The sequence below is a fragment of the Capricornis sumatraensis genome, chromosome 1, assembly GCF_032405125.1.
Source record: "Capricornis sumatraensis isolate serow.1 chromosome 1, serow.2, whole genome shotgun sequence".
NCBI classification, from domain to species: domain Eukaryota; kingdom Metazoa; phylum Chordata; class Mammalia; order Artiodactyla; family Bovidae; genus Capricornis; species Capricornis sumatraensis.
The window spans coordinates 38,784,853-38,807,746 of NC_091069.1; the positions used below are offsets into that span (position 1 = coordinate 38,784,853).

Sequence of the window (22,894 nt, forward strand, 5' to 3'; positions counted from 1 at the left end):
GTTAGAACCCTGAATTTTGTCCTCTACTACTCAGAAGCTGCTTTCTTTCCTCTTTCCTTCCTTCCTTCAATATAAATTAGGTATCAATGAGAAATGTCGCTTACTGGTATTTAATTCCAATATATCCACATGTTATGCATTCCAAAAATGGTAAGTTGGTTTCACCTATAAAAATGGCTTTTTCTGCAGTGTTAATTGTACCAAAGAAGTTATCTTGCCAAGGCACTAAAATCCATTATTTTGTTTCATCTGTGCAGTTATAGATCATCTCAATTACAGGTCACCTAAAATTTGGCTTCTGTCCCTCAGTGAATATCTGTTTCATCTTTGCTTATCTATATTCCTGATAGCCTAGAAGAATACAGACGAAGATATTATATACACGCAGTTGTCACTGCTTTTTCTTAAGATGTCTTAGTTTTATTTTAATGGCAGTTTATTTCTGAGGTAGAAAAGACATTGTTGACAGGCCTTTACTTAGGCAAGTAATAGAATTTGTGTGGTCTCAGTCTCTAAGTTAAAGGAAGTGTGAGCTCTTAATTCGTTTCTTTCTATAAGAGTCTGTGATTCATTATTTTGTGTCAAGTTAATGCTCTACTTTTAAAAGGTAGAGAGTTGTTGAAAGAGTTGTCTTGGAAGGAAACTTAGCGTGCATGTTATCACACATTAAGTTATCAGGTGTGACAAATCTGGTGGCTTCTAATGTCCTTTTGTTCTTTAGCCAAAAGACATCAAAAGTAATCCACCTGCAGGCTTAAGTGAATTTAATAAGATTTGACAGTTCAATAATGAGTACTGGGAGTGTCACAAGCTGTAAGCTGTAAGCAGTAAATGATTGTTGAAGTTAAACCCAGGTGTGGTTTCATTGTTTCTCTTGGTGAGTTACAAACCATTTCTAAGTGCAAGTTCAAAAAAAAGGGGAGAGATTCAAAACTAAGCTCAGAAAGAGAGATTGAACACACAAAAGCTCATATGTGTATGTTTATGGCAGCTTTAGTAGTAGTAGTGTTAGTCGCTCAGTCGTGTCCGACTCTTTACGACCCCACAGACTGTAGCCCACCAGGCTCCTCTGTCCATGGGATTCTCCAGGCAAGAATACTGGAGTGGATTGCCATTCCTTCTCCAGGGGATCTTCCTGATCCAGCGATCGAATCCGAGTCTCCTGCACTGAAGGCAGATTCTTTACTGTCTGAGCTACAGGGATCCCTATGGCAGCTTTATTTTTAATAACTAAAAGCTGGAAATAACCAAAAGTCCATCAGCTGATGAATGAATTGACAAAATGCAGTGCATTCATACAGTGACACTCAGCAGTAAAACAAACTGCTGATGTGTACCACAGCATGGAGGAATCTCAAGTGCACCATGCTAAATGAAGGACATCAGAAAAGACTACGCACTATGTGGGTAATGGTAGAAAAAGCAAAGCTACAAGGACAGAATACAGATCAGTTGTTGCCAGGGCCTGGGGCTCAGAGGAAGGCATTGACCAGAGAGGGGCACACAGGTCCTTTTTGGGGTGATGGAAACCTTCTGCTTCATTATTTCCGTGGTGCTTGTGTGTACATTTGTCAAAATTCATCAAATTGTACTCTTAAAACTGGTAACTTGTATTCTTATTCAGTGTAAATTATATTACAAATTTAAAAACAAACACATTTAAGGCAGCATTTCGAATGCCTTACAAAGTGACTAGTTCATTTGGGGACATAATCATTTATAAACTTTGAGAGCCTGTTTTTAACAAGATACTAGCAGTATATGTTTTTATGCTGAACCTGTATAAAATTTAGAGCCCTCAAATGTTTGCATAGGATATGGTAAATGATTGGCTTACTTGAATATCTCATTGCATTTTTGCTTTCTCTTTACTTCTCTGCCCAACCTAGAAAAACTAATTGAGGGACTCAAATCTCCTGACACTTCTCTTCTGCTCCCTGACCTCTTGCCTATGACAGATCCTTTTGGTAGCACTTCTGATGCTGTAATTGGTAAAGTCATTCTCTCTGTGTCTTCTGTTGTGCATGATATGTGTGTCTGTTTCAAGAACGGCAACCCACTGGTTAACAGTTCCCTACTGAGTAACCGAGCAGAGGAGTAGAAATGCTGAAAAGCCTCCTGGTGTTGAAGCATTGCCTTGTGCTGACCCAGAAGCCAGGGCTAGTTAATTTCCCTTGTTATCACTCCAAAGGAGTGTTTTCTCTGCCTCCCTGCAGCAGAAGGCAGGGCTGTTATTTATGCCTTTCTTGAAACACTGAGATTTCTAGAGTGAATTTCTTATGAATGAAGGGGAATGTGGGAAAATTGACATTTCATTACAAAAGCTTTGTGAAAGAAGTTGGTCTTAAGGTGGTCTTTACCTGTAACAGATTCTTCTTTAGAAGGGCTCTATATGTGCCAAGTGTCAACAACTGAGAAAGCATTTGCCCCATGGTGAAGCACCAGGAATAGAATCTTGATCTGGTGGCTTGATCTGCTTGCTTTTACATTTTCTTGTGCTCCAGCCACAAGGCAGGCAAGACCCATAAAATATCTGGAGTCCCTGTACTGTGGGGGCATGAAGTCCTAGAACTCAGAAATGCATGACCCTTCAGAGAGGTGGGCCTCCAGCTGGGGGATGTCGCATGGTAAAGAGTACCTCCAGCTACATCATGGCACAGGATTCAAGACGGACCAGTTGCCTTTGCAAGACACAGAACGTGTTTGCCCCTAAGTTTATCCCTTAAGAAAAGCACCATTCCTGGAAGACATTAACGTGCCTTCAGCCTGTCTTCTGACATGTAAGAGATCTGCTGGGGTGGCTCGTGTTCTGCATTTATTTATAAAAACTGAGAATCACCAAAACTAGCCACAGTGGTTAACCACAGTAGTGCCTGCTTGGTCAGGGAAGCCCAGACACTCAAATCAAAGAAAGCATCTTAACGTGCTTTCCATCGTGCCTGAAATGGGCATTTTAGAGAAGTGCAGAAGAAAGCCTTCGCAGAATCATCCCAAGAACCTTCTGATTCCCTTTTCCTCACCCTTTCCTCTCCTCTCTTAATGCTGCAAAAGAAAAAGCTGACGTTGCTGTTGAGAGTCTGATACCAGGACTGGAGCCCCCGGTGCCTCAGCGCCTCCCATCTCAGACGGAATCCGTGACCTCAAACCGCACAGGTCAGTCAGGAGTCTCTACAGCTGCAGGGACCGGTCAGTGCCAGCAGCGCTGAGTCAGACGTTCCACCTGCAGCCAGTGGTCCTGGGCTTATTTATTTCTCAGCCTGGTTAGTTCCTCCCTCTGTGATGCTCTGCATCACTATAGCTCCAGCTTCTAGAAGTTGAGGGATGTGTTTCCTTGGTAAAGAGTGGAGCACTTTTTGAGGCTGTGTTCTCTATAGAGTGATTCCTGAGCTTTCTTTCATTTCAGTCTTCAGAATTTTTTCACTGGTTCAGGTTCCCTCTACTTTCTTAATGAAAGAACTGTGCTGTAAGGATACCCTTAACTCCTCCAGGGTACTGAGCAGTCTTTCCCTCAACAGTATCTGTCATGTCCATGGGAACTCATGCTATGTATGTTAACATTCTGTTCCCAGCCCAGAGCTTTGATCATATCTGGATGATTTGTTATTAAATCGTAGGCAAAATTGAAATCTTCCCTAGTTTTGTCATTGCTTTTAACCCAATTTCAAAGTTCACTCTTAGTAGAATTCCTTAACTACAGTTCCTTAAATAGAGATTTGATAACCTTCATTTTGTCGAGTCCGTAATTACCTTGATAAAGGTGTCCACTTCGCCAACTTGGAATAGAAACAATTAGAAGTCTGGGAAATATGAGAATAAACTCAACCAGGTTAAAAAAGAATTAAGATAGGAGACAATATAGTTCTTTTTCTTGTGCTTGCTTGGCTGTTTTCTCCTAGAAAACTTTTGCAGAAAACAATTCATATGTTGAAATACTTGGAACTCTGAATTTTATCTTTCCTCCGTTCCTTAACTAAAAGCAAAGTCATGTGCTCAGAGGAGCAATTCAAATTTAAAGAGTACTAATAAGAGACAAGATAATTCTGTTTTGAACGGGCATCGGGTTTAGTTCTAGAAGGTGCTGTCTAATCAGGTCATATTCTGCTAATAATAAGCCAGGGACAACCCACTTCTTGTCAGCTTGGATACCTCATCCTATAATAAATGTTTTCAGTGAACTCTTAGGAAAGATTTAAGTGAAACTCTTTAGCTGCAATGTCCTTTTTCCCAAACAGCGCTTGTTGAGAACTGAGTTGGCGAAGTTTTATTGGCATCCAGACCATTTACTTGCTTAACCAGTAACCTCCAAGCAAAAAATTCTTCCATATTTATGTATTACTCTTAAGAGAAGTTTAGAAATACATGTTTCTATAGATGAAAATCCAGAGTGCTTAACGTGTTTCTTTTGGTTTTCTTCCTCCCACCTTGGCTTATATGTATAATATAAATGCAATAACTCAAAAGCTAAGACCTAACCAGTGATATTGTTGTGTGTGCCATTTAATGCCGTCACTGACCTGGGATGCTGTTAATCTGGACTCAGATTCTCTCACCGGGGAAGATTCCCTGATTGATTGCTCTCTGCTTTCTAACCCCACTACTGACCTTCTGGAAGAGTTTGCCCCCATAGCCATCTCTGCTCCGGCCCATAAAGGTAAACACTTTCCTCTCCTCGAGCCCACATGTATCCTTAGAGGAGAAGAGAATTTCCCTTAACAAAAGTCTTTGCTAGTGAAGTTTTCTAACCACCTCCTTGAGTGGAAAACTCGCGTTTGTACTCTTAGCCCCTGTGTTAAAGTTCCTTTCACTAAGAATATTTAATCAGGCTGGGGTGGCAGATTGTGGAGGTGTGGCTTTCTCACAGTCACCTCTAATGCAGATATCCCATGCTTTCTCATAAAGACACAGCTACCTGCCTTTGTAGTCAGCTCAGGGAGATGACTGACTGTCCACGAACTGACTCTGATTAGATACTAGGTGGCCTTAGAACTTAAAACTGTTTCATTAAATTGGATTTCAAGTTTTTTGGTAGTGATTACTATAATAAAAAAGCACTGTTCCTCAAAAGTCAGTCTTCAAAGATTGAACTCAGAAAAGGTTTAAATTTTAGTTACCCTTGGAGTCATGATTAATTACTAGCGTTCTCTTTCTAGTCTACTATTTTTATTTCTTTGTCTTGTGTTAATACTGGTTTGAACTTCTGCTGGACAGAAAAATAGCTTGAATTGAGTTCTGTTCATTCAGTGGTTTGTGAGAGTGGCAGACACGGAACATGGGCATCCAGTAAACTTCTTTCTGGGCTCAGACAGTGAAAGTGGTTTTCTAGAAGGAGCAAATACATATAAAAGGAACAGCTGTTAAGTCCTTTCTGAAGGACATGTAGGAAGGAAGCCTCCCTGATATGACTGAAAAATAGTTAGCCTTTAGTTTGCAATGGTAATAGCTGAGTTTTTGTTTTTATCCTTGATAGCATTAAAATGACTGTGTTTTTATAGAACGTGTAGTGACAAGTTTCCTATTTAGCCAATTATGTCTGACAGGAGTGTGTCAGCTGTGATGCATAATTACAGAGAAGCATCACTTGCAAAATTGGTGCTCAGCTAGCACTTGCTTGTAGAATAGAGAATAACTTCTAGCAAACTTCTGTGTTAAATCTCAGTGCATGCGATCTTGTGCCCCACTATTCCTGGGACGTCAGAGTTTGAAAGTCTGTTTTCCCAATCACAGGGCAGTGTGTCCTTTCAGAAGTATTTTGTTTTGTTTTGTCTGTGTATGGCAGGCTGTGGTCCATAGGATCACAAAGAGTCGGACACAACTGAAATGACTTAGCACTAGCACATACAGTGGTTACTTCTTAAAGGGCAGCTAATTATCTCCCTGCTACCTCTGGTTTTGAGTTTTTCTAATGTTGTTAGTCCAGCCTCTGTTAGCTCAATGAAGAAGATAAATGACCAACTCCCTTGCCTTTATGAATTACTGATGTTGAAGAGATCTTTCACAATAAGTATATTTAATGACCATATAAAGGTAGGGAGAACTCTGCCTGTAACCCTTCTCCCTTCTCATTTATAAAAGTCTTAACATGGCTAGCTCTAAAGCATTTTTTTTTCTATTTCCTCAAGTTTTCCAGCTTTACTACTTTTATTTCAACTCAGGAGAATAAGCATTTTCATCTTTAAAAGCAACAGTGATTGTGCAGTTGCCCCTAGTGTATGCTCTCATTTGCTGATCTCTGCCTCTGTTGTTTCTGCTTGTGTACTTGCGTTCTGTATTAAGCTGCGGAAGATAGTAATCTCATCTCAGGTTTTGATGTCCCTGAGGGCTCGGACAAGGTGGCAGAAGATGAGTTTGACCCTATTCCTGTATTGATAACCAAAAACCCACAAGGTAAGAAAGAGAGGCTGGGGAAAAGAAAAGAGCTTGATATCAGCTCTCTTCAAAATAGTAATGTACCTAATGTAGAAAGGGGGGAAAGCATTAACATTTAATGAAAGAAACTGGGGGTAATAACAATCACTGTGGGCTGGACCAGTATAGATAGTTGGAAGTACACATAAAGATACTAATATAGGTATCTTAAAGCATGACTATGGTATTTATTTAGAGAGAAGGAAACTATTTAATAGTTTGACTAAAAGCTGGTTTTTACAAAGTATCAAGCTAAAAATAGTGATCTTCAGTAAATGGAAACCTGAAGATCTATATCAAAAAATAAACTGAACATTTTTTATCAGAATTAGAATAATCTGTGATAAATACTCTTCCCAAAGAGATTAATAATGGTGCTTTGACACCATTTTGCATCTTTTAGACATTTGTGGAGTATCCTTTTTTTCCTCTTTGTTGTTTGAACGTGCCATAAAGCACTGACTTGCCATAAGATCATCTATGTATTCTTAAAGCATGTTTTTATTGCAGTAGTCTTAATAACTACTTCCTCCCCAAATCAAAAATTACTGATTTTTACTTTATCAGGGAAGTGGGTTGATATTATCTGGAAATTATGTACAGCCAGCAGTTCTCAGGAAAAATAGATACTCATTTGAAAATAGCATGCTCTTTGCAAGATCTCCTGCCTACAGTGTGGTGTGCACACAGTGCCTGAACTTTTGGTGGGAGGTGGTGGGTAACTAATTTATGTGTTTAACAATTAACATGTAAGAGTTTTCAAAATGTAAATTGTTGCTTCTCCAGGATTTTTTTGTTTTAATTTGGTTTTTTTCTCCTTTGCTTATTCTGCACATCTAAACCTTAACCCTCTGTGTTTTGTACTGAATTCCTCTCTCCACTTCCAGGTGGGCACTCTAGAAACAGCAGTGGGAGCTCTGAGTCCAGTCTTCCCAACCTAGCCAGGTCTTTGCTGCTGGTGGATCAGCTCATAGACCTGTAGCCGTGACCCAGTAGCAGATGCAGTTCTGTAACCTTCATACCGTAATACACATTTTCATTACGGAGTTATAAGAAAATGATTTTTTTTTAATCTGCAAATAAGGGGCCCTCTAGCCCTGATCTTCTATCCCTTGCCTTCTCCCGTAGAAATGATAAGGAAAGAAAATCACTTTGGCCCTCCAGATACTCTTTGGCCAGTTCCTCCCTGTTAGTTTGCTGTGTTTTCTCATTACCCTTCTTCAATAGCATTATCTTACATCAAGCACTAGATGCCATGAGCTTCACCTCTGCTGGGATCGACTCCACCACAAGCTTAACTGTAACTGAAACTAGTGAATTGACACCTTTGTCTCATTCTTGCTAGGAATGGCCTCCCAAATCGATCCTCCCAACCCCATCTCCTCTGGCCAGATGCTGATGAATGTGTTTCTCTGTTTTTGCTTTTCTATCCTGCTGCATTATCCTGAGGACATGGCTTCTTCAGTTGGTCTTGACTCTAGGCAGTAACCTAGAGATGGGTGTGTGGTTTAAGAGAGGGTAACACTGACTGATGGTTTATGTCCGGAAAGAGAAATTGAGCCCAGCTCTAGCCAACCAACTCTGACCTTGTTTGATCATAGACTTAGCGAAGAGATTTAACACCCCATGCAACCTGCCCAGCATCCTTCCAGCATTCTGGCTTCCACTGAACCGTGATTTCTCAGATCTGGAGACGTGACCGCAAGTACTTGAGATCCTTGGATAAAATGTGTACATTATATAAATTCCAGGTATTGCCCTTCCTTTTAGTGTTTAACTATCCCCAAGCCGGGATCTCAGAATTAGACCAAAACAAGACAATATGGTAATATGATACCTTTTATTAGAAGACTTTTCACTGGGGGGGTGGATGAGGGAAGGGAAGGAATTGTAGCAGAAACAGATGTATTTTTCTTGTGATTTTTATTTTGAATCAAATATTGTAAATTGTGTATAAATGAAGACACTGAATAGTTCTGTTTCCACTTGGCGTTTCAAGTCCGATATCAGGTGTCTGTACAGGGTTTTGATCTCTTTCCCTTGTATAACTAACTACACAGCAACCCTACAGTGTAACATATGGAATCATTTTGAATAGACTTGTGTGTTGCTATAAGCTTTCAGCAGGTCCTCTGTCTTTGTAGAATAAGCATGTTGTTTATTTTCAGATAATCAGAAATAAGTATGCAGACACACTAGGCACAATTTGACTCTGGCTACCTACCTTTCTTTCTCTCTGATGTTTGAACTGAAGGACACAGCCAGTGAAATATGTTCAGTTGGTTTTCCTTGGCTTCTTAGATTAAAAAACAAAAAGCAATTTCTCACTAATCTTAGAATATTGTTCATAAAATAAATAAAGGCCCCTGCACTGACGTGACAACATGCCTTATGGTCACCCTCTGTACATGTCCTTCCTCACTAAAGTATATTTTTTTCTTTACATGCAAAGCAGTTTTATAAAATCTCCCTTTGAAAAGAGGTGGGCACAGAGAACCCCATTTGGTTCTCTTCCTAGAGTGCCATTTCCACGGTCAAAAGGGAACCTCTTAGCTAATCAGATTTGTACCAAAAAAATTTCAGGTCCATTTGCTTGTTTCCCTGTCTAGTACTTTTGTTTCTGCTTTCTCATGTTTGCACTTTAAGGGGAAAAAAGAAAGCTGAACGGCAACAACAGCCTGCAACACACTGTACTTTAGAGGTCAAGCTTCAGAAGCCTTTGAAAGGCAGCAGAGGAGAAATCAGAACTTTTCAGTTTTCCTTCTGACTTTAAGTACTTCCGTGCCAGCTGAAACTAGATGCATGCCGTACAGGCCTCTGTGAGGATAATGAATCATTCCCAGAATTGAGGGAGGTACAACCTTCCTACTGAGAGTTAAAAAAGATATGCTTGAAAAGCTCTCCTTGATTGGACAGTGAAAATGGGACTTGGTTTGCCCTTTTATGGACAGGATTATTACTGAAAATCAAAATAGTGTTCTTTTTCCCAGACATAGAATATGTAAATGAAGGAGAGTGTTTATTTTTAAATAAGAATAATGTTTTATGCCTATGTTTTCCAATCTGATTTTTTTCCCATACATATATATTAGAAATACAGTGAAATATCTAGCTTCCTAATGTAATTGAAGCCACGAAGAGTACAGTTTAGAAATCAGCTGTCTCTCAATTGTCCTTTTCATGTATTACCCATAATTACATTGAGATATATTATCTAGTCATCTGGCTCAATAAAGCTTAATAGAGAATGTTAATGAAAATGAACAGACTAGAAACCAGAGAGACTGGGTGGAGGAAGGAAGCCTGAGGGGGATAATGACATGAAATTATCTTGAGTTTGTTCTTTAGGAGTAAGGCTTCAAAGGATAGAACTATTTTTCTGTTAAAGAAAACATATGAGTGACTCTTTATTGAGGCCTCCTTTATTGGGGCCTCCTTTCATTTATAGCACCATCCCTGAGCTAAAAGGGTTTGAGATGAGCATAGTGTGCTAATAATTGATAGAACATTGAAACTGTAGACTGAGCTACAAGAGGGACCTTAGAGATTATTCTGGCTCATCCACTTCATTTCGTAGATGTGGGTGGTGGGAGAAGAGATCCGGGCAGGAGAGGCCCCCTGGAAGCTCCTCCTGTGACCTTTGCCAGTCCCTGGGCAAGTGGCCTTCAGCAGGAGCTTCACTTCTTAGAACTGCTGCTCCTTACTACAGTGATGACTTTGGACCAGATGGTTTTTAAGATTATAGAATTCTAGGGTTCTCAGTGTTTATTATGATGCTTTAGGAGGACTATGAAGGATTTAGATAATCCTGATGTCCTTCAGTTATCTTCCATAGCTCTTACTATTACTATAGTAGTATTTATATTTTAGGGAATTACAGTAGGCTTTCGCTAACCTGGGTTGCTCTCTTGGTTATCTGAAGAGACCCCTGAGTCATCACAGAATGTTGGACATAGATTTTCCTTTTTTTTAATATTACACACATGCATCTACCTATTCTATCAGCATCAGATTTCAATTATTGTAAACTGTGTAATCAAGGATCTGCTATTTTAAAATGGACAAATACTGTAAGCATGTTTCTGATTTGCTTTTATTCCAACTATGCAAAATAGTAACTAAACCAGAAAACATCACAAATTGGATTTTTTTCCCCCTTTACAGCATTCAAATAACTAGATCACCAAATTCAAGTCCCAGTGAAAACACAGGCCTCAGAGGAGATAAGGTTTAAACGGACATTTGTGAATATGATTATAGTTAGTGATTTCTTTAGCAGACATATCAGAATTGTGACATCTACTTGAGTGTTCCCTTCAAAGGCATCTAGTTTTACTTGGGAAAATAATACTTATTTTAATGATGCTGCCACCATTTATTTTAAAAATATAAGAAAATCAGTTGTATTATTATCTAATTAGTATCTCTTTCAGCATCTGAACCTATGCTCTTACCCTTTTTTTTTTACCACTCTTGGTTCTAAGTGACATTTGATGTTTCCAAAAAAGCAAAACCACTCCCCTACACTGAAGAGCGGTTACAATGGAAGATAGTCAGAAGAATAATCCACTGAAAATTCCCAGAGAAGACCTTATAATGGACGGTGCAGTCTTAATTTCTTTAATATTCTGAATAAAGGAACTTGTGTGATTTTGCCTGTCTTTAGTATGGCTTAGAAAATTGAAAAATATGGGTTTTATAATACCTCTGAAAGAGATTGTCAGTTTGTTTAATGTCATTGGATACTGGACTTGCCTCTTCCCAAGTGAGAATTATGGAACTTGGATTGCTAATAATTACAGGGGAACAAACCGAGGAAAGAACTTGTTTTTCTCAAGATGAACTATTAGTGTTGTTTCTAATCTTTTTGGGGAGCTCCCCAAAAGAGCTCCTGACAAATTCAAACCAACACAGCTTTCCCCCCAGGTCAGGAACAGTTCTACCTTCAGCAGTGCTGGGGGAAGGAGGGGACTTTGGGGGTTGACCTCAGCCCAGCGGTATGGAAGCCTATGAAGTCAGCTAACAAGATACACCCTGTAGATACCTCGGGCCAAAACAAAGTCTCCCATGCTGATATTTATCTATAGTTCCAGGAGTCTTTAATTTTCTCAGTTTATAAGATTCAGAATTCTGTAGCCATGCACTTAAAGCTTGGAGATAAAAATGACAGGATTGCCCCCAAAGTATTGAATTCAGCTAATCAGAGGCTCCCAGATAAAGAAATTGTTAGATGGATATTTAACATGGTACTTTTACTGAAACACTCCAGATAATACAAAGCTATCTTTTACTCCTCTCAAGAGACTGTAGTTTTACCAACGCAAAGTTAGCCTGTTCCTTTTCCCCACTAATGATGCTCCTGGAGCTGGATGTGCTTGGATTTCTTGAGTCAGAATGAATCCCAGATGGCCTCCATTTCAAGTAACTGTAACATGATACTATTTTGTTTGTCTTGGGTTTCCTTTCATGATGATCAGGGAGAGAGGTTCTGGGTCAGAGCTGATCTATGCAGAATTACCAAGTGGTGATGTTGCTAGAATGGAAGGTGTCTCCTTGGTTCCCACTCTGATGTAGTGGCCTCAGTTCACTCTTTCCCTGGGAGTCTCCTCTGCCCTGTTGCACACCCCCCTCGTCAAGTATATGTGTATTTACCATAGACCTTTTTCCTGTCCTCCCCAAGAAGACAAAGCAAACAGAAGTACATGAAGCTATCTTATAGAGTAACAAATGTGAAATTTGAACATTGCTACGCAAGTATTGTATAAAAAAAAAAAAACCAGTCTGTAAACAAATTTCTTATGTAAACATACAGAAAAATAAAGACTTTTATCTGTTCAACGGGGAGCATGATGTTCAGAGCTATAAATAACCTACAATAGCTACTCTTTTCTTGATCTGAAAACCCACTTTTTTTTCCAAAAGGATTTAAACACATTGTTGAGTGACAATAAGCACTTATGCACAAGTACCATGCAAACACATCTGAGAGACGTGCCGAGGATGTTTTAATGAGTCCTGGCTACCCTGGCTTCACCTGCGGTCATGGAGATGAAAACTCCTGTGAGCCTGCATTTGATACGACCAGACGTAGAGTTGTAAAAGGGAGCACATATTTGCAGCTACCCTCCTTGAATTTAATCTTTGATGCACCCAGAGCAATTTAATTAAACATTTTGTGTTGGCAACAGCAGTTTTATGCCCAAGGAGATATCTCTCTCATTTAATATCCCCATTGGCTTGAGAGACACAGCATCACTAGCCAGTGTTGGCTCCCAGGCATAGGTTTTAGAGCAACTGCACAGCTTATGGTAGAACCAAGTGCTTGATCTTATCTGAGCAAAAGGTCATGGAAATTATACATTTGAAGTACATCCTGATTCCCTGATTCAACTTTGAAAGAGTGTGGATTTCATTTGGTGCTGCCTTTCTGAAGTTCTTGGGAAGGGATGTATTTTGCTTTCTATTTGCTAACTAACTGAATGAGAAGGTTTTCCAATACTCCCAAGTCTTCATTTCCAGTTTGGGGCAAGAAGTATGTCTCTGGTGCTTCTTCTAATTGTTATTTCACTTTGTAGTATGGGAAAAAGTGAAATTCTGGTCACCTATGATATATGGCACTCAGGAAGATCCAGCCTGAAATTGCAGACTTCAGATTTCGATTTTTCTTTTTTAAGGGAACACTGGCCTTCACTGTATCCATCAGATAAAATTTCCAGGGGTAACCTATTCTAAATCATTCAGCACTTTGAGTTGCTTGGGAAATTAAGGGGGAATTGGTGAGAGTCTTTGCAAAATCATCAGATACTTGTGGGTATATCTTTCCTTCAAAGCATATAAGCTCTTTACTGAAATTGATGTAGTCTGCTGCTGCTGCTAAGTTGCTTCAGTCGTGTCCAACTCTGTGCGACCCCATAGACGGCAGCCAGCCAGGCTCCCCCGTCCCTGGGATTCTCCAGGGAAGAACACTGGAGTTTGGAGCCTCAAAATAGACTAAAATGGAGTTATCCCTAGTGGAAGCATTGAAACAGCGTGCTTGACCTTAACCTCTCACATAGTCCCTACATCAAAGCAAGAAAAAGAAGTGTATTTTGACTTTTTGCTTAATTTAATGTGCTAAACCAAAAAAGAGAGACATGACTTAATTTAAGAGAATTAGAACAAAATGCCCCACCTTAAAAGTCATGATAAGGAAGATCCTTATGCTTGATAAGGGAGACCCTGACTCTGTGAGGTCAGGTCCTGGGGTTTAGCCCAGCCACCCCGCCCCATCACCCCACACCCCAAGAACAACTGGCTAGCTTTTTGAGTTTTATGGTCACAAGACGTCTGCTATGCATAGCCATTGGTTAGCAAAGGAAATGGGCCAAGACACTGAGGTTAAATTAGTGTAAATCTTTCATCGCACACAGGCAGACGGCTTCTAACGTGTTTTTCTGACAGTACAAGGCTATCTTCACATATAAGGACTGTTCACCCTGAAAACATATGCTTTCCCTTCCTACAATAACACATTCATATTAAGGAAAAAAAAAATGAAACCCTCTAACCGCCAACAAGATTTAATGTCTGTCTTCTGTTTACAGTTATTTAGAATTCCTCCTTCTCTTGACTGCTTTGTTTCTTGTGCTGCCACTACCAAAATTCCCTGCGGGGATGTGGATGTCTGCGCACCCTATACCCACTGCTTGTCTCTGGTCTCCAGAATGCCAGGCTTGGAGAGTTGCAAAGGGCAGTTGCTCTCAGCCTCGGTCATACTGCACCTCCTCTAAAAAGAATGGAAAAGTTAACATACTGGGCCTTTTCAGGAGAATCCTTTAAATGTACTTTTCTAATCCTATAGAGCAGATTCATGCTCAGAGATCAAATAGGTCTGGTCTTGTTTTGAAGAACTGGAGACTAGTTCTCCCATCAAACTTAATGTTATAGTATTTTTGTGACTGTGTACATTTTTAAAAAGTTGTTGGAAACTTTAGGTATGATTTTCCTATCATTCACTATGAAAGTCATAGAATATGCTTGGAGTTGGCAGATTTACAGTTGACCAAGAACTCGCTTTTTAACATAAATCATTTATATAGGCTAGGAATGCCCTTCCAGCCTCTCTAACTTTGGATATGGGCACCCCTACTTGGTACCTTCCAGCTCTCAAAGTGTCATCTAATTCTGCAGGCATCCAAGACGCCCATGTTCTATAGGCTTTTTGGAGGTCTGTGCTTACAATTTGATTTGACTGCATTCCATTAAAATTTCCCCCAAACACTAGCTCCAGTCAAATTAGTGCTCATTTTCATTGTTGGTCCATATGGTGGCCAGAGTTGGTTTAACTAAATGTGTCAGTTCTTTCCTAAGAGGTATGTTGCTCTCCCACAGAATTGCATCGGCACTTAGGGTTGTTTTCGGAGATGAGAAGCCATGCCTTAGTTTTGAGAACTAAAAACTTTGTAGAGCTGATACCGTGTTAGAAAGTGGTTCAAGGAGTTTGGAAGGGGTGGTTACTACCACTTTGCTTAGCAAATCTTAATTTGGAAAACTTCCCTGCCCTATTGCATTTTGAATTTCCTCCCATATACCATCATCTGGGGATCACTGTGACAGATCTAATATCAGTATGCTTGCTTGAGAAGGTCAGAGTTATGTCCCTTCACATATATTGCAAGGGAGAGAAGGCATTCTATCTATTTCCTGTTCACATGTTAAAATTACAGTGCAAGGAAACATTTATCCGCTTCAAAAACTTCAGAAAGTCTTTTGGCACCAGTACAGAGTTTAACTTAAAGACTCTCTAAATTGAAATTTACCAAATACATTCACAGTTTTAGAAAGAGAATGGGTGGCGGGGGGGCAACTTTGTTTCCAAAAACAATACTTAAGGTCAGAATTATTTAAAAAGAAGCACTAAAATAAAAAATAAGCACTGTTAAAAAAATTACAGGATTCAGAGAAACGTAGTATTTTTGTACAATATCTCTAAAAATGTTCAGATTGCTCTCTACATCTCTTTACAATGTAATGTCTCTAAGTAACTGGTTTCCCAATAAATTGATTTTGATGCTGCTTCTGCTGTGTTCTGTGTGCTTGATTCAAGCAGAAACTTTAGCAGGGGAAAATTAGCAGATGTTTCTACTAGCCAATGGTTTGCATAGAAGGGGAGAGGGTAACGTGGGGAGAGGATGATTGAATTACCTCTGTACAGAGGTTCTGAATCATCTATAGAATCCGAATCATGGTACCTGTAATTTCTTCCCCTGGTGGGTTGGGAAACCCATGATGACATGATACCTCTGCCCCCAATCACCCTTTTCTCTGGATTCTTCTTGCTTAGTTACATATGCCTTTTTCCTGCCCTCTTGCTAACATGTGCCCAATGACATACTTCTAACCTGCTAATATTTTTGGAAGGTAAGCTCTCTTGCATTCTGATAATTGTCTGTTTGATCTTGAAAGCCAGAGCACCCTGAGGCACCTCTACCTAGATAGAAATCGATTAGTATATTAGAGTTTGCAAATACTTCTGTAATTACCTGTGCATTTTCCTCCTTTTGCTTAAAGAAGCTTATGATGGATTCATTTAAGCAGAGGAGATCTTTGCTAACTTGGAAGACTGAAAACAAAATTCCAGGGCAACTCCAGCTGAAGGTGATTTGTTTAGTGTGATATTGATTATATCTCCCATTTGAAAAGTGCCTTCAGCATTCATATTGGGGCTCTTACACTCTTTGAGTAGTGCTTATGATGTCAATCATCAAGTAATTGTGTATTTATCAAGCAGCCATGTTCTGCTTTTTTTGGAGGAGGGGGTGCAGTCACAGGCAGGGGGGACCACACATCAGATCTGAACTGAGTTTGTCCCCAGACAGTATCTCTGCATCAGCCGGAACTGTCACGGTAGATGTGGAGATGAGGGACTGGGTTTTTCATTCCATCCAGAGCCAGTCAGGTAGAGCAGGTGTCAGTGCCTGGCCCCACGCGTGCAGGAGCATTGCATAGTTAACGCTGAATGTCTGTGTGCCTAACGCCTTCATCTCCTTTCCTCCACATTGTTCCTCATGTTCCGAAATGTGAGACCGTGATTGGTTGTGTTCCAATTTGTGTGCCGTTTCCTTGCCTGACTTTTCTTGTTCTGTTTTTCCCTTTTCCATTTTCAACATCCATTATTTGGTCCCACAATGTTCCTGCCGCGGGTTGACCATTGAGTGTTCCAGGGAGCATTGAACGGACCAGTGCATTAATTCTGCATTTTGTGCTTTTCTAGGTCTCCAGAGAGAGCCCATTCCCTCTCCTGTAATAACTGTAGAGCACTTTAAAGAATCGACGGGTGTTAAAGGCCTTCCCCTGTACCCGGACCCCTCCCGGGTACCTGGCACGAAAACTCAGAACAGTTTAGAATCTGACTACTTGGCCCGAGATGGCCCTTCCAGCAACAGTTCGTTCCACAGCAGTGAAGAGGAGGGGACCGACCTCGAGGGGGACATGCTGGACTGCAGTGGCTCTCGCCCTCTGCTCTTGGAATCGGAAGAAGAGGATGAGAGCTGCAAGCCTCCGCAGGGGAAGCTAGGAGGAGCCACTCCCTTCACTCAGCCGGAGGTCACTCCCGCGCAGGCCAAGGCCTCGCAAGGTGGGAGGAAGAACCAATTCGGAGCCCTCACTCAGCCGACCGCTGATGGACTCGGTGAGCCAGATGTGTTCGCCACTGCTCCCTTCCGGAGTTCAAGGATTTCCGCTGATGACATTTTTGCCAAAGCCCCCTTTGTCTCCAAGGGCAACGTGGCCCCTTCCCAGCCAGAGGAGACGGATGTGTTCTTGAGAGCTCCCTTTACCAAGAAGAAAGGCATGGAGGAGTCAGCAGTTGCCCAGAACCCCGCCCAGGAGCAGCCCGGTCTCCTCAGTCAGACCGATGACATCCCTTTGCTCCCGGGCCTGGATCGAGCCGTGTACCCGTCCGCCCGAGCTCAGTATTCCACGGCTGGCTTTGCCCAGCCGTCTAACCTCCCCTCCCATCCTGTACAAGCAGCAGACCATCTTGACAGCATCTCTTCCAGGGGCTCCTCCCTGGAATCTGGGGCCCATCCTAATGACAGAAACAAAGGACCTCAGCCCCAGAAAGAAGCTGTCTCAGGCCCCGTGGCAGGCAAACCATTCCGCCCCCAGTCTTTATCCAAATATTCCCGTCACTATAGCCCGGAAGATGAGCCGAATCCAGAAGCCCAGCCCATCGCTGCCTACAAAATTGTTTCGCAAACCAATAAGCAGTCGATAGCTGGCTCCGTTTCCATCACATCCCTTGCCTCCAGGACTACGGAGCTGCCAGCTGCTGATCCTTTTGCTTTAGCACCCTTTCCTTCAAAGTCAGGCAAACAGAAACCTTAGGAGCCATGCCTGAGCCTCAGGCCCCTGTCTCTACCCTACCCTCAATACCCACCACATCACTCCCAGCTGAGCCTTCCTGAGAAGATTTATATCAATTATTCTCTTTCAGTTCCGTGAGTCAGAGCAGAACTTCTTGAGTCAACAAACTCAGTCGAGGTGATACTTAGTTGAAACTCCCTTAAGTTATGCTCATTGCTTTTGTTTATATTGATTTCTGGACTTTGGGTGAGTGTGTCCATCTTCACCTCCACCCAGAATTCTGCTTTCTGTTGTGTGCCTGGAAACTGTTTTAATCTCAAACTGCTTGTCAGTAAATCCAGAAATAACTTCCCAAAGGGGCCATGGTATTGCTACTTTGATTCCTGTAGTTCCTGTTCTGAGTCATGTCTAATGAGGAATTAAGATGAGTTCCTCCCAGACTTGGTTTCATACTCTTGAAAAGGGTACATTTCAGGAAAGAAACACAAGATAAAAATTCTGCTCATCAAAAGGAAGTGTGATCCCGAAGATACTAATCATTCCTCTAAAACCAGCAACTCTAGAAAGCTTCTCTGGATCTGAGTCTGTGTAGGCCACCCTGGTCCTCATGCGTGAGTGTCAGTGGGTGTGTAACGTGTGTTAGATCCTTACCTTCGTAGAGATGCAAACATGAGATTTCTGTGCTGGTGTCTGATAGTGTGGAGCCTTCTCCCACGTGCACACTTTAAAAATTCATGTGAGTGCACAGCTGTGTGTGTACACTTCTGTTTGCACAGGAAACGTTCTTCCTTTAGGTAAATCCTGTCCCACCTTGCGTACCTCCACAATCACTCATTTGCTGGTATTTGTTCTCCTAACCTAACTTACGTGAACCCTGTTTTTACTGCATTCTTTTCTCATGGCAAAATTTAATTTATTGGAATGAGTAGGAAAATCCTGCTGGAATGCAATTTTCTAAGTAGATTGTTTTTTCCTTTAGAATTTGCTATTAACAAATTTCATTTACAAAGTCTTGAAAAGTTAACTGTCCTTATACAGTTTCCCCTGAGAACAAAAGAAAAGAATACCTTGTTAGTGTTCCAACCACTGGGTTTGGGGTCTAAATAATTTAAATAAGTACTCAAGTAATTTAAAAAATCTTGGGTCTGAGCACTCCATGCTGTCATTACGAAATTAATTGATCATGTCATTACAAAATTAATTGATCATGAGACTAGGCTACAAACTAGATTTGCTTTTTGTTTTCCCACATCCTTGTCAACTTCGTCTGCCCCTTGAGGAAGTAGAAACCTGAGACGTAAATAAGTTTGGGAGAATGGAAAAGAGCTGAACCAGTCAGCCATGAGAACCTTTCCATTCTTTGTCCCCTCGGATGGTGAAGCAGGTCAGATAGGTGCTTGACTTGTGTTTTTGAAATATCTTCTATTTCTGGAAAGCTCTGAGTTATTCTTGACTGTTCTCATGCCCTTTATTATTAGTGCCTTAAGCTGAAACTTATATCTCAGTGGGAAGATTTCTGCCGAAGAAGTTCATGTTTCAACTTGAAAGTTTCCTGTGACTGGTAGTAAATGTTCATGATTTCTTCATTAGCTGGAGGAGAGAGTTGCTCACCAACCAAGATTAATGACTTAAGAATTATGAGAAATTCATCCTAGAATCAAGCCTGAATGCCAGACTCGATTGCCATTGACTAAATGTCGTATTTTAAAATTTGAAATTCTGGGATCTTGACAGTAAAATATAAACAGATACTTCTCAAGACTTTTTCTAATTTAGTCTCCACCTATTTCAGCTGTCCAGGTTAAAAGGTAAATAATTGGCAGTGGATCAGGGCTCCTAGCAGTGGTTTTTCCAACTGAGGCTTCAGCAGTGCCAGCCCTTCACTTTTGAGGTTGCTAAATGTTCACTGGGCTTTTCTCCCAATGATCATTTCTGAATTTTCTGTGTAACAGTGGATGTTGAATTATCTTTCCAATTGATTGATTTTGGCTAATGAGTATGAAAATTTCCACCCCAAATTCTTACCTTGGTCATTATCACTTAAAGTCTACATGAGCAGGAGTGAAAGTTGAGTTCAGTTGCTCAGTCATGTCCAACTCTGTGATCCCATGGACTGCAGCACACCAGGCCTCCCTGGCCATCACCAACTCCCAGAGTTCACTCAAACTCATGTCCATTGAGTCAGTGATGGCATCCAACCATCTCATCCTCTGTCATACCCTTCTTATCCCACCTTCAATCTTTCCCAGCATCACGGTCTTTTCAAATGAGTCAGTTCTTTGCATCAGGTAGCCAAAGTTTTGGAGTTTCAGCTTCTATATCAGTCCTTCCAATGAATATGCAGGACTGATTTCCTTTAGGATGGGCTGGTTAGCTGTCAAAGGGATTCTCAAGAGTCTTCTCCAATGCCACATTCAAAAGTGTCAATTCTTCAGTGCTCAGCTTTCTTTATAGTCCAACTCTCATATCCATATATGACTACTGGAAAAACCATAGCTTTGACTAGACAGACCTTTGTTGGCAAAGTAATGTCTCTGCTTTTTAATATGCTGTCTAGATTGGTCATAACTTTTCTTCCAAGGAACAAGCGTCTTTTAATTTCATGGCTGCAGTCACCATCTGCAGTGATTTGGAGCCTCAAAAAATAAAATCTCTCACTGTTTCCATTATTTCTTCATCTATTTGCCATGAAGTGATGGAGCCAAATGACATGATCTTAGTTTTCTGAGTATGGAATTTTAAGCCAGCTTTTTTACTCTTCTCTTTCATCAAGAGGCTCTTTAATTCTTTGCTTTCTGCCATAAGGGTGGTATCATCTGCATATCTGAGGTTATTGATATTTCTCCCAGCAATCTTGATTCCAGCTTGTGCTTCATCCAGTCCAGCATTTCTCATGATGTACTCTGTATATAAGTTAAATAAGTAGGGTGACAATAAACAGCCTTGACGTACTTCTTTTCCTATTTGGAACCAGTCTGTTGTTCCATGTCCAGCTCTAACTGTTGCTTCTTGGCCTGCATACAGATTTCTCAGGAGGCAGGACAGGTGGTCTGGTATTCTTATCTCTTTCAGAATTTTCCACAGTTTATTGTGATCCACACAGTCAAAGGCGTTGGCATAGTCAATAAAGCAGAAGTAGATGTTTTTCCAGAACTCTCTCACTTTTTCAATGATCCAACGGATGTTGGCAATTTGATCTCTGATTCCTCTGCCTTTTCTAAATCCAGCTTGAACATCTGGAAGTTCACCGTTCATGTACTGTTGAAGCCTGGCTTGGAGAATTTTGAGCATTACTTTGCTAGCGTGTGAGATGAGTGCCATTGTACGGTAGTTTGAGCATTCTTTGGCATTGCCTTTCTTTGGGATTGGAATGAAAACTGACCTTTTCCAGTCCTGTGGCCACTGCTGAATTTTCCAAATTTGCTGGCATACCGAGTATAGCACTTTCACAACAGCATCTTTTAGGATTTGAAATAACTGAAATTCTATCACCTCCACTAGATTTGTTTGGAGTGATGCTTCCTAAGGCCCACTTGACTTCACATTCCAGGATGTCTGACTCTAAGTGAGTGATCACACCATTGTGATTATCTGGGTCATGAAGATCTTTTTTGTGTATTTCTGTGTATTCTTGCCACCTCTTCTTAATATCTTCTGCTTCTGTTAGGTCCATACCATTTCTGTCCTTCATTGAGCCCATCTTTGCATGAAATGTTCCCTTGGTGTCTCTGATTTTCTTGAAAAGATTGCTGGTCTTTCCCATTCTACTGTTTTCCTCTATTTCTTTGCATTGATCACTGAGGAAGGCTTTCTTACCTCTCCTTGCTATTCTTTGGAACTCTGCATTCAAATGGGTGTATCTTTCCTTTTCTTCTTTGCCTTTCGCTTCTCTTCTTTTCTCAGCTCTTTCTAAGGCCTCCTCAGACAACTATTTTGCCTTTTTTGCATTTCCTTTTCTTGGGGATGGTCTTGATCACCGTCTCCTGTACAGTGTCATGAGAACTTCCATCCATAGTTCTTCAGGCACTCTATCAGATCTAATCCCTTGAGTCTATTTCTCATTTCCACTGTATAATCGTAAGGGATTTGATTTAGGTCGTATCTGAATGGTCTAGTGGTTTTTCCTACTTTCTTCATCTTAAGTTTGAATTTGGCAATAAAGAGTTCATCTAAGCCACAGTCAGCTCCAGGTCTTCTTGTTTTTGCTGATTGTATAGAGCTTCTCCCATCTTTGGCTGCAAAGAATATAATCTATCTGATTCCAGTATTGACTGTCTGGTGATGTCCATGTGTAGAGTCTTCTCTTGTGTTGTTGGAAGAGGGTGTTTGCTATGACCAGTGCGTTCTTTTGGCAGAACTCTATTAGCCTTTGCCCTGCTTCATTCTGTACTCCAAGGCCAAATTTGCCTATTACTCCAGGTATTTCTTGACTTCCTACTTTTGCATTCCAGTCCCCATAATGAAAAGGAAATCTTTTTTGGATGTTAGTTCTAGAAAGTCTTGTAGTTCTTCATAGAACCATTCAAATTCAGCTTCTTCGGTATTACTGGTCAGGGCATAGACTTGGATTACCCTGATATTGAATGGCTTGCCTTGGAAACGAACAGAGATCATTCTGTCATTTTTGAGATTGCATCCAAGTACTGCATTTCAGACTCTTCTGTTGACTATCATGGCTACTCCATTTCTTCTAAGGGATTCTTGTCCACAGTAGTAGATATAATGGTCATCTGAGTTAAATTCACCCATTCCAGTCCATTTTAGTTCGCTGATTCCTAGAATGTCGATGTTCACCCTTGCTGTCTTCTGTTTGACCACTTCCAGTTTGCCTGGATTCATGGACCTAACATTCCAGGTTCCTATGCAGTATTGCTCTTTACAGCGTCAGACTTTACTTCCATCACCCATCACATCCACAACTGAGTGTTGTTTTTGCTTTGGCTCCACCTTTTCATTCTTTCTGGAGTTATTCCTCCACTGATCTCCAGTAGCATATTGGGCACCTACCGACCTGGGGAGTTCATCTTTCAGCGTCCTATCTTTTTGCCGTTTCATACTGTTCAGAAGTGAAAAAGATGGGAATATTCAAGGAGGGTTCATCCTAGAAACTCTTACAGTGGAAGGTCATTCTAATTCACCCTTT

General features: G+C 40.9%; 1 protein-coding gene across 4 annotated transcripts in view; it reads left to right on the top strand.

The window, feature by feature from the left end:
* AAK1 (AP2 associated kinase 1) overlaps positions 1–17,809 on the top strand; it is a 162,503-nt gene extending 144,694 nt beyond the window's left edge. For 2 of the 4 annotated variants that reach the window (XM_068975781.1, XM_068975772.1), the window contains exon 16: positions 16,658–17,809. In XM_068975781.1, the coding sequence (XP_068831882.1) occupies positions 16,658–17,772 (1,115 nt within the window). In that variant the 3' untranslated portion in view covers positions 17,773–17,809. Of the gene's footprint in view, positions 1–1,889; positions 1,992–3,051; positions 3,154–4,540; positions 4,652–6,273; positions 6,385–7,292; positions 7,388–16,657 lie in introns of those variants that run through there. The other 2 variants (XM_068975790.1, XM_068975795.1) reach the window with 2 other exon arrangements.
* The last annotated feature ends 5,085 nt before the right edge of the window (positions 17,810–22,894 follow it).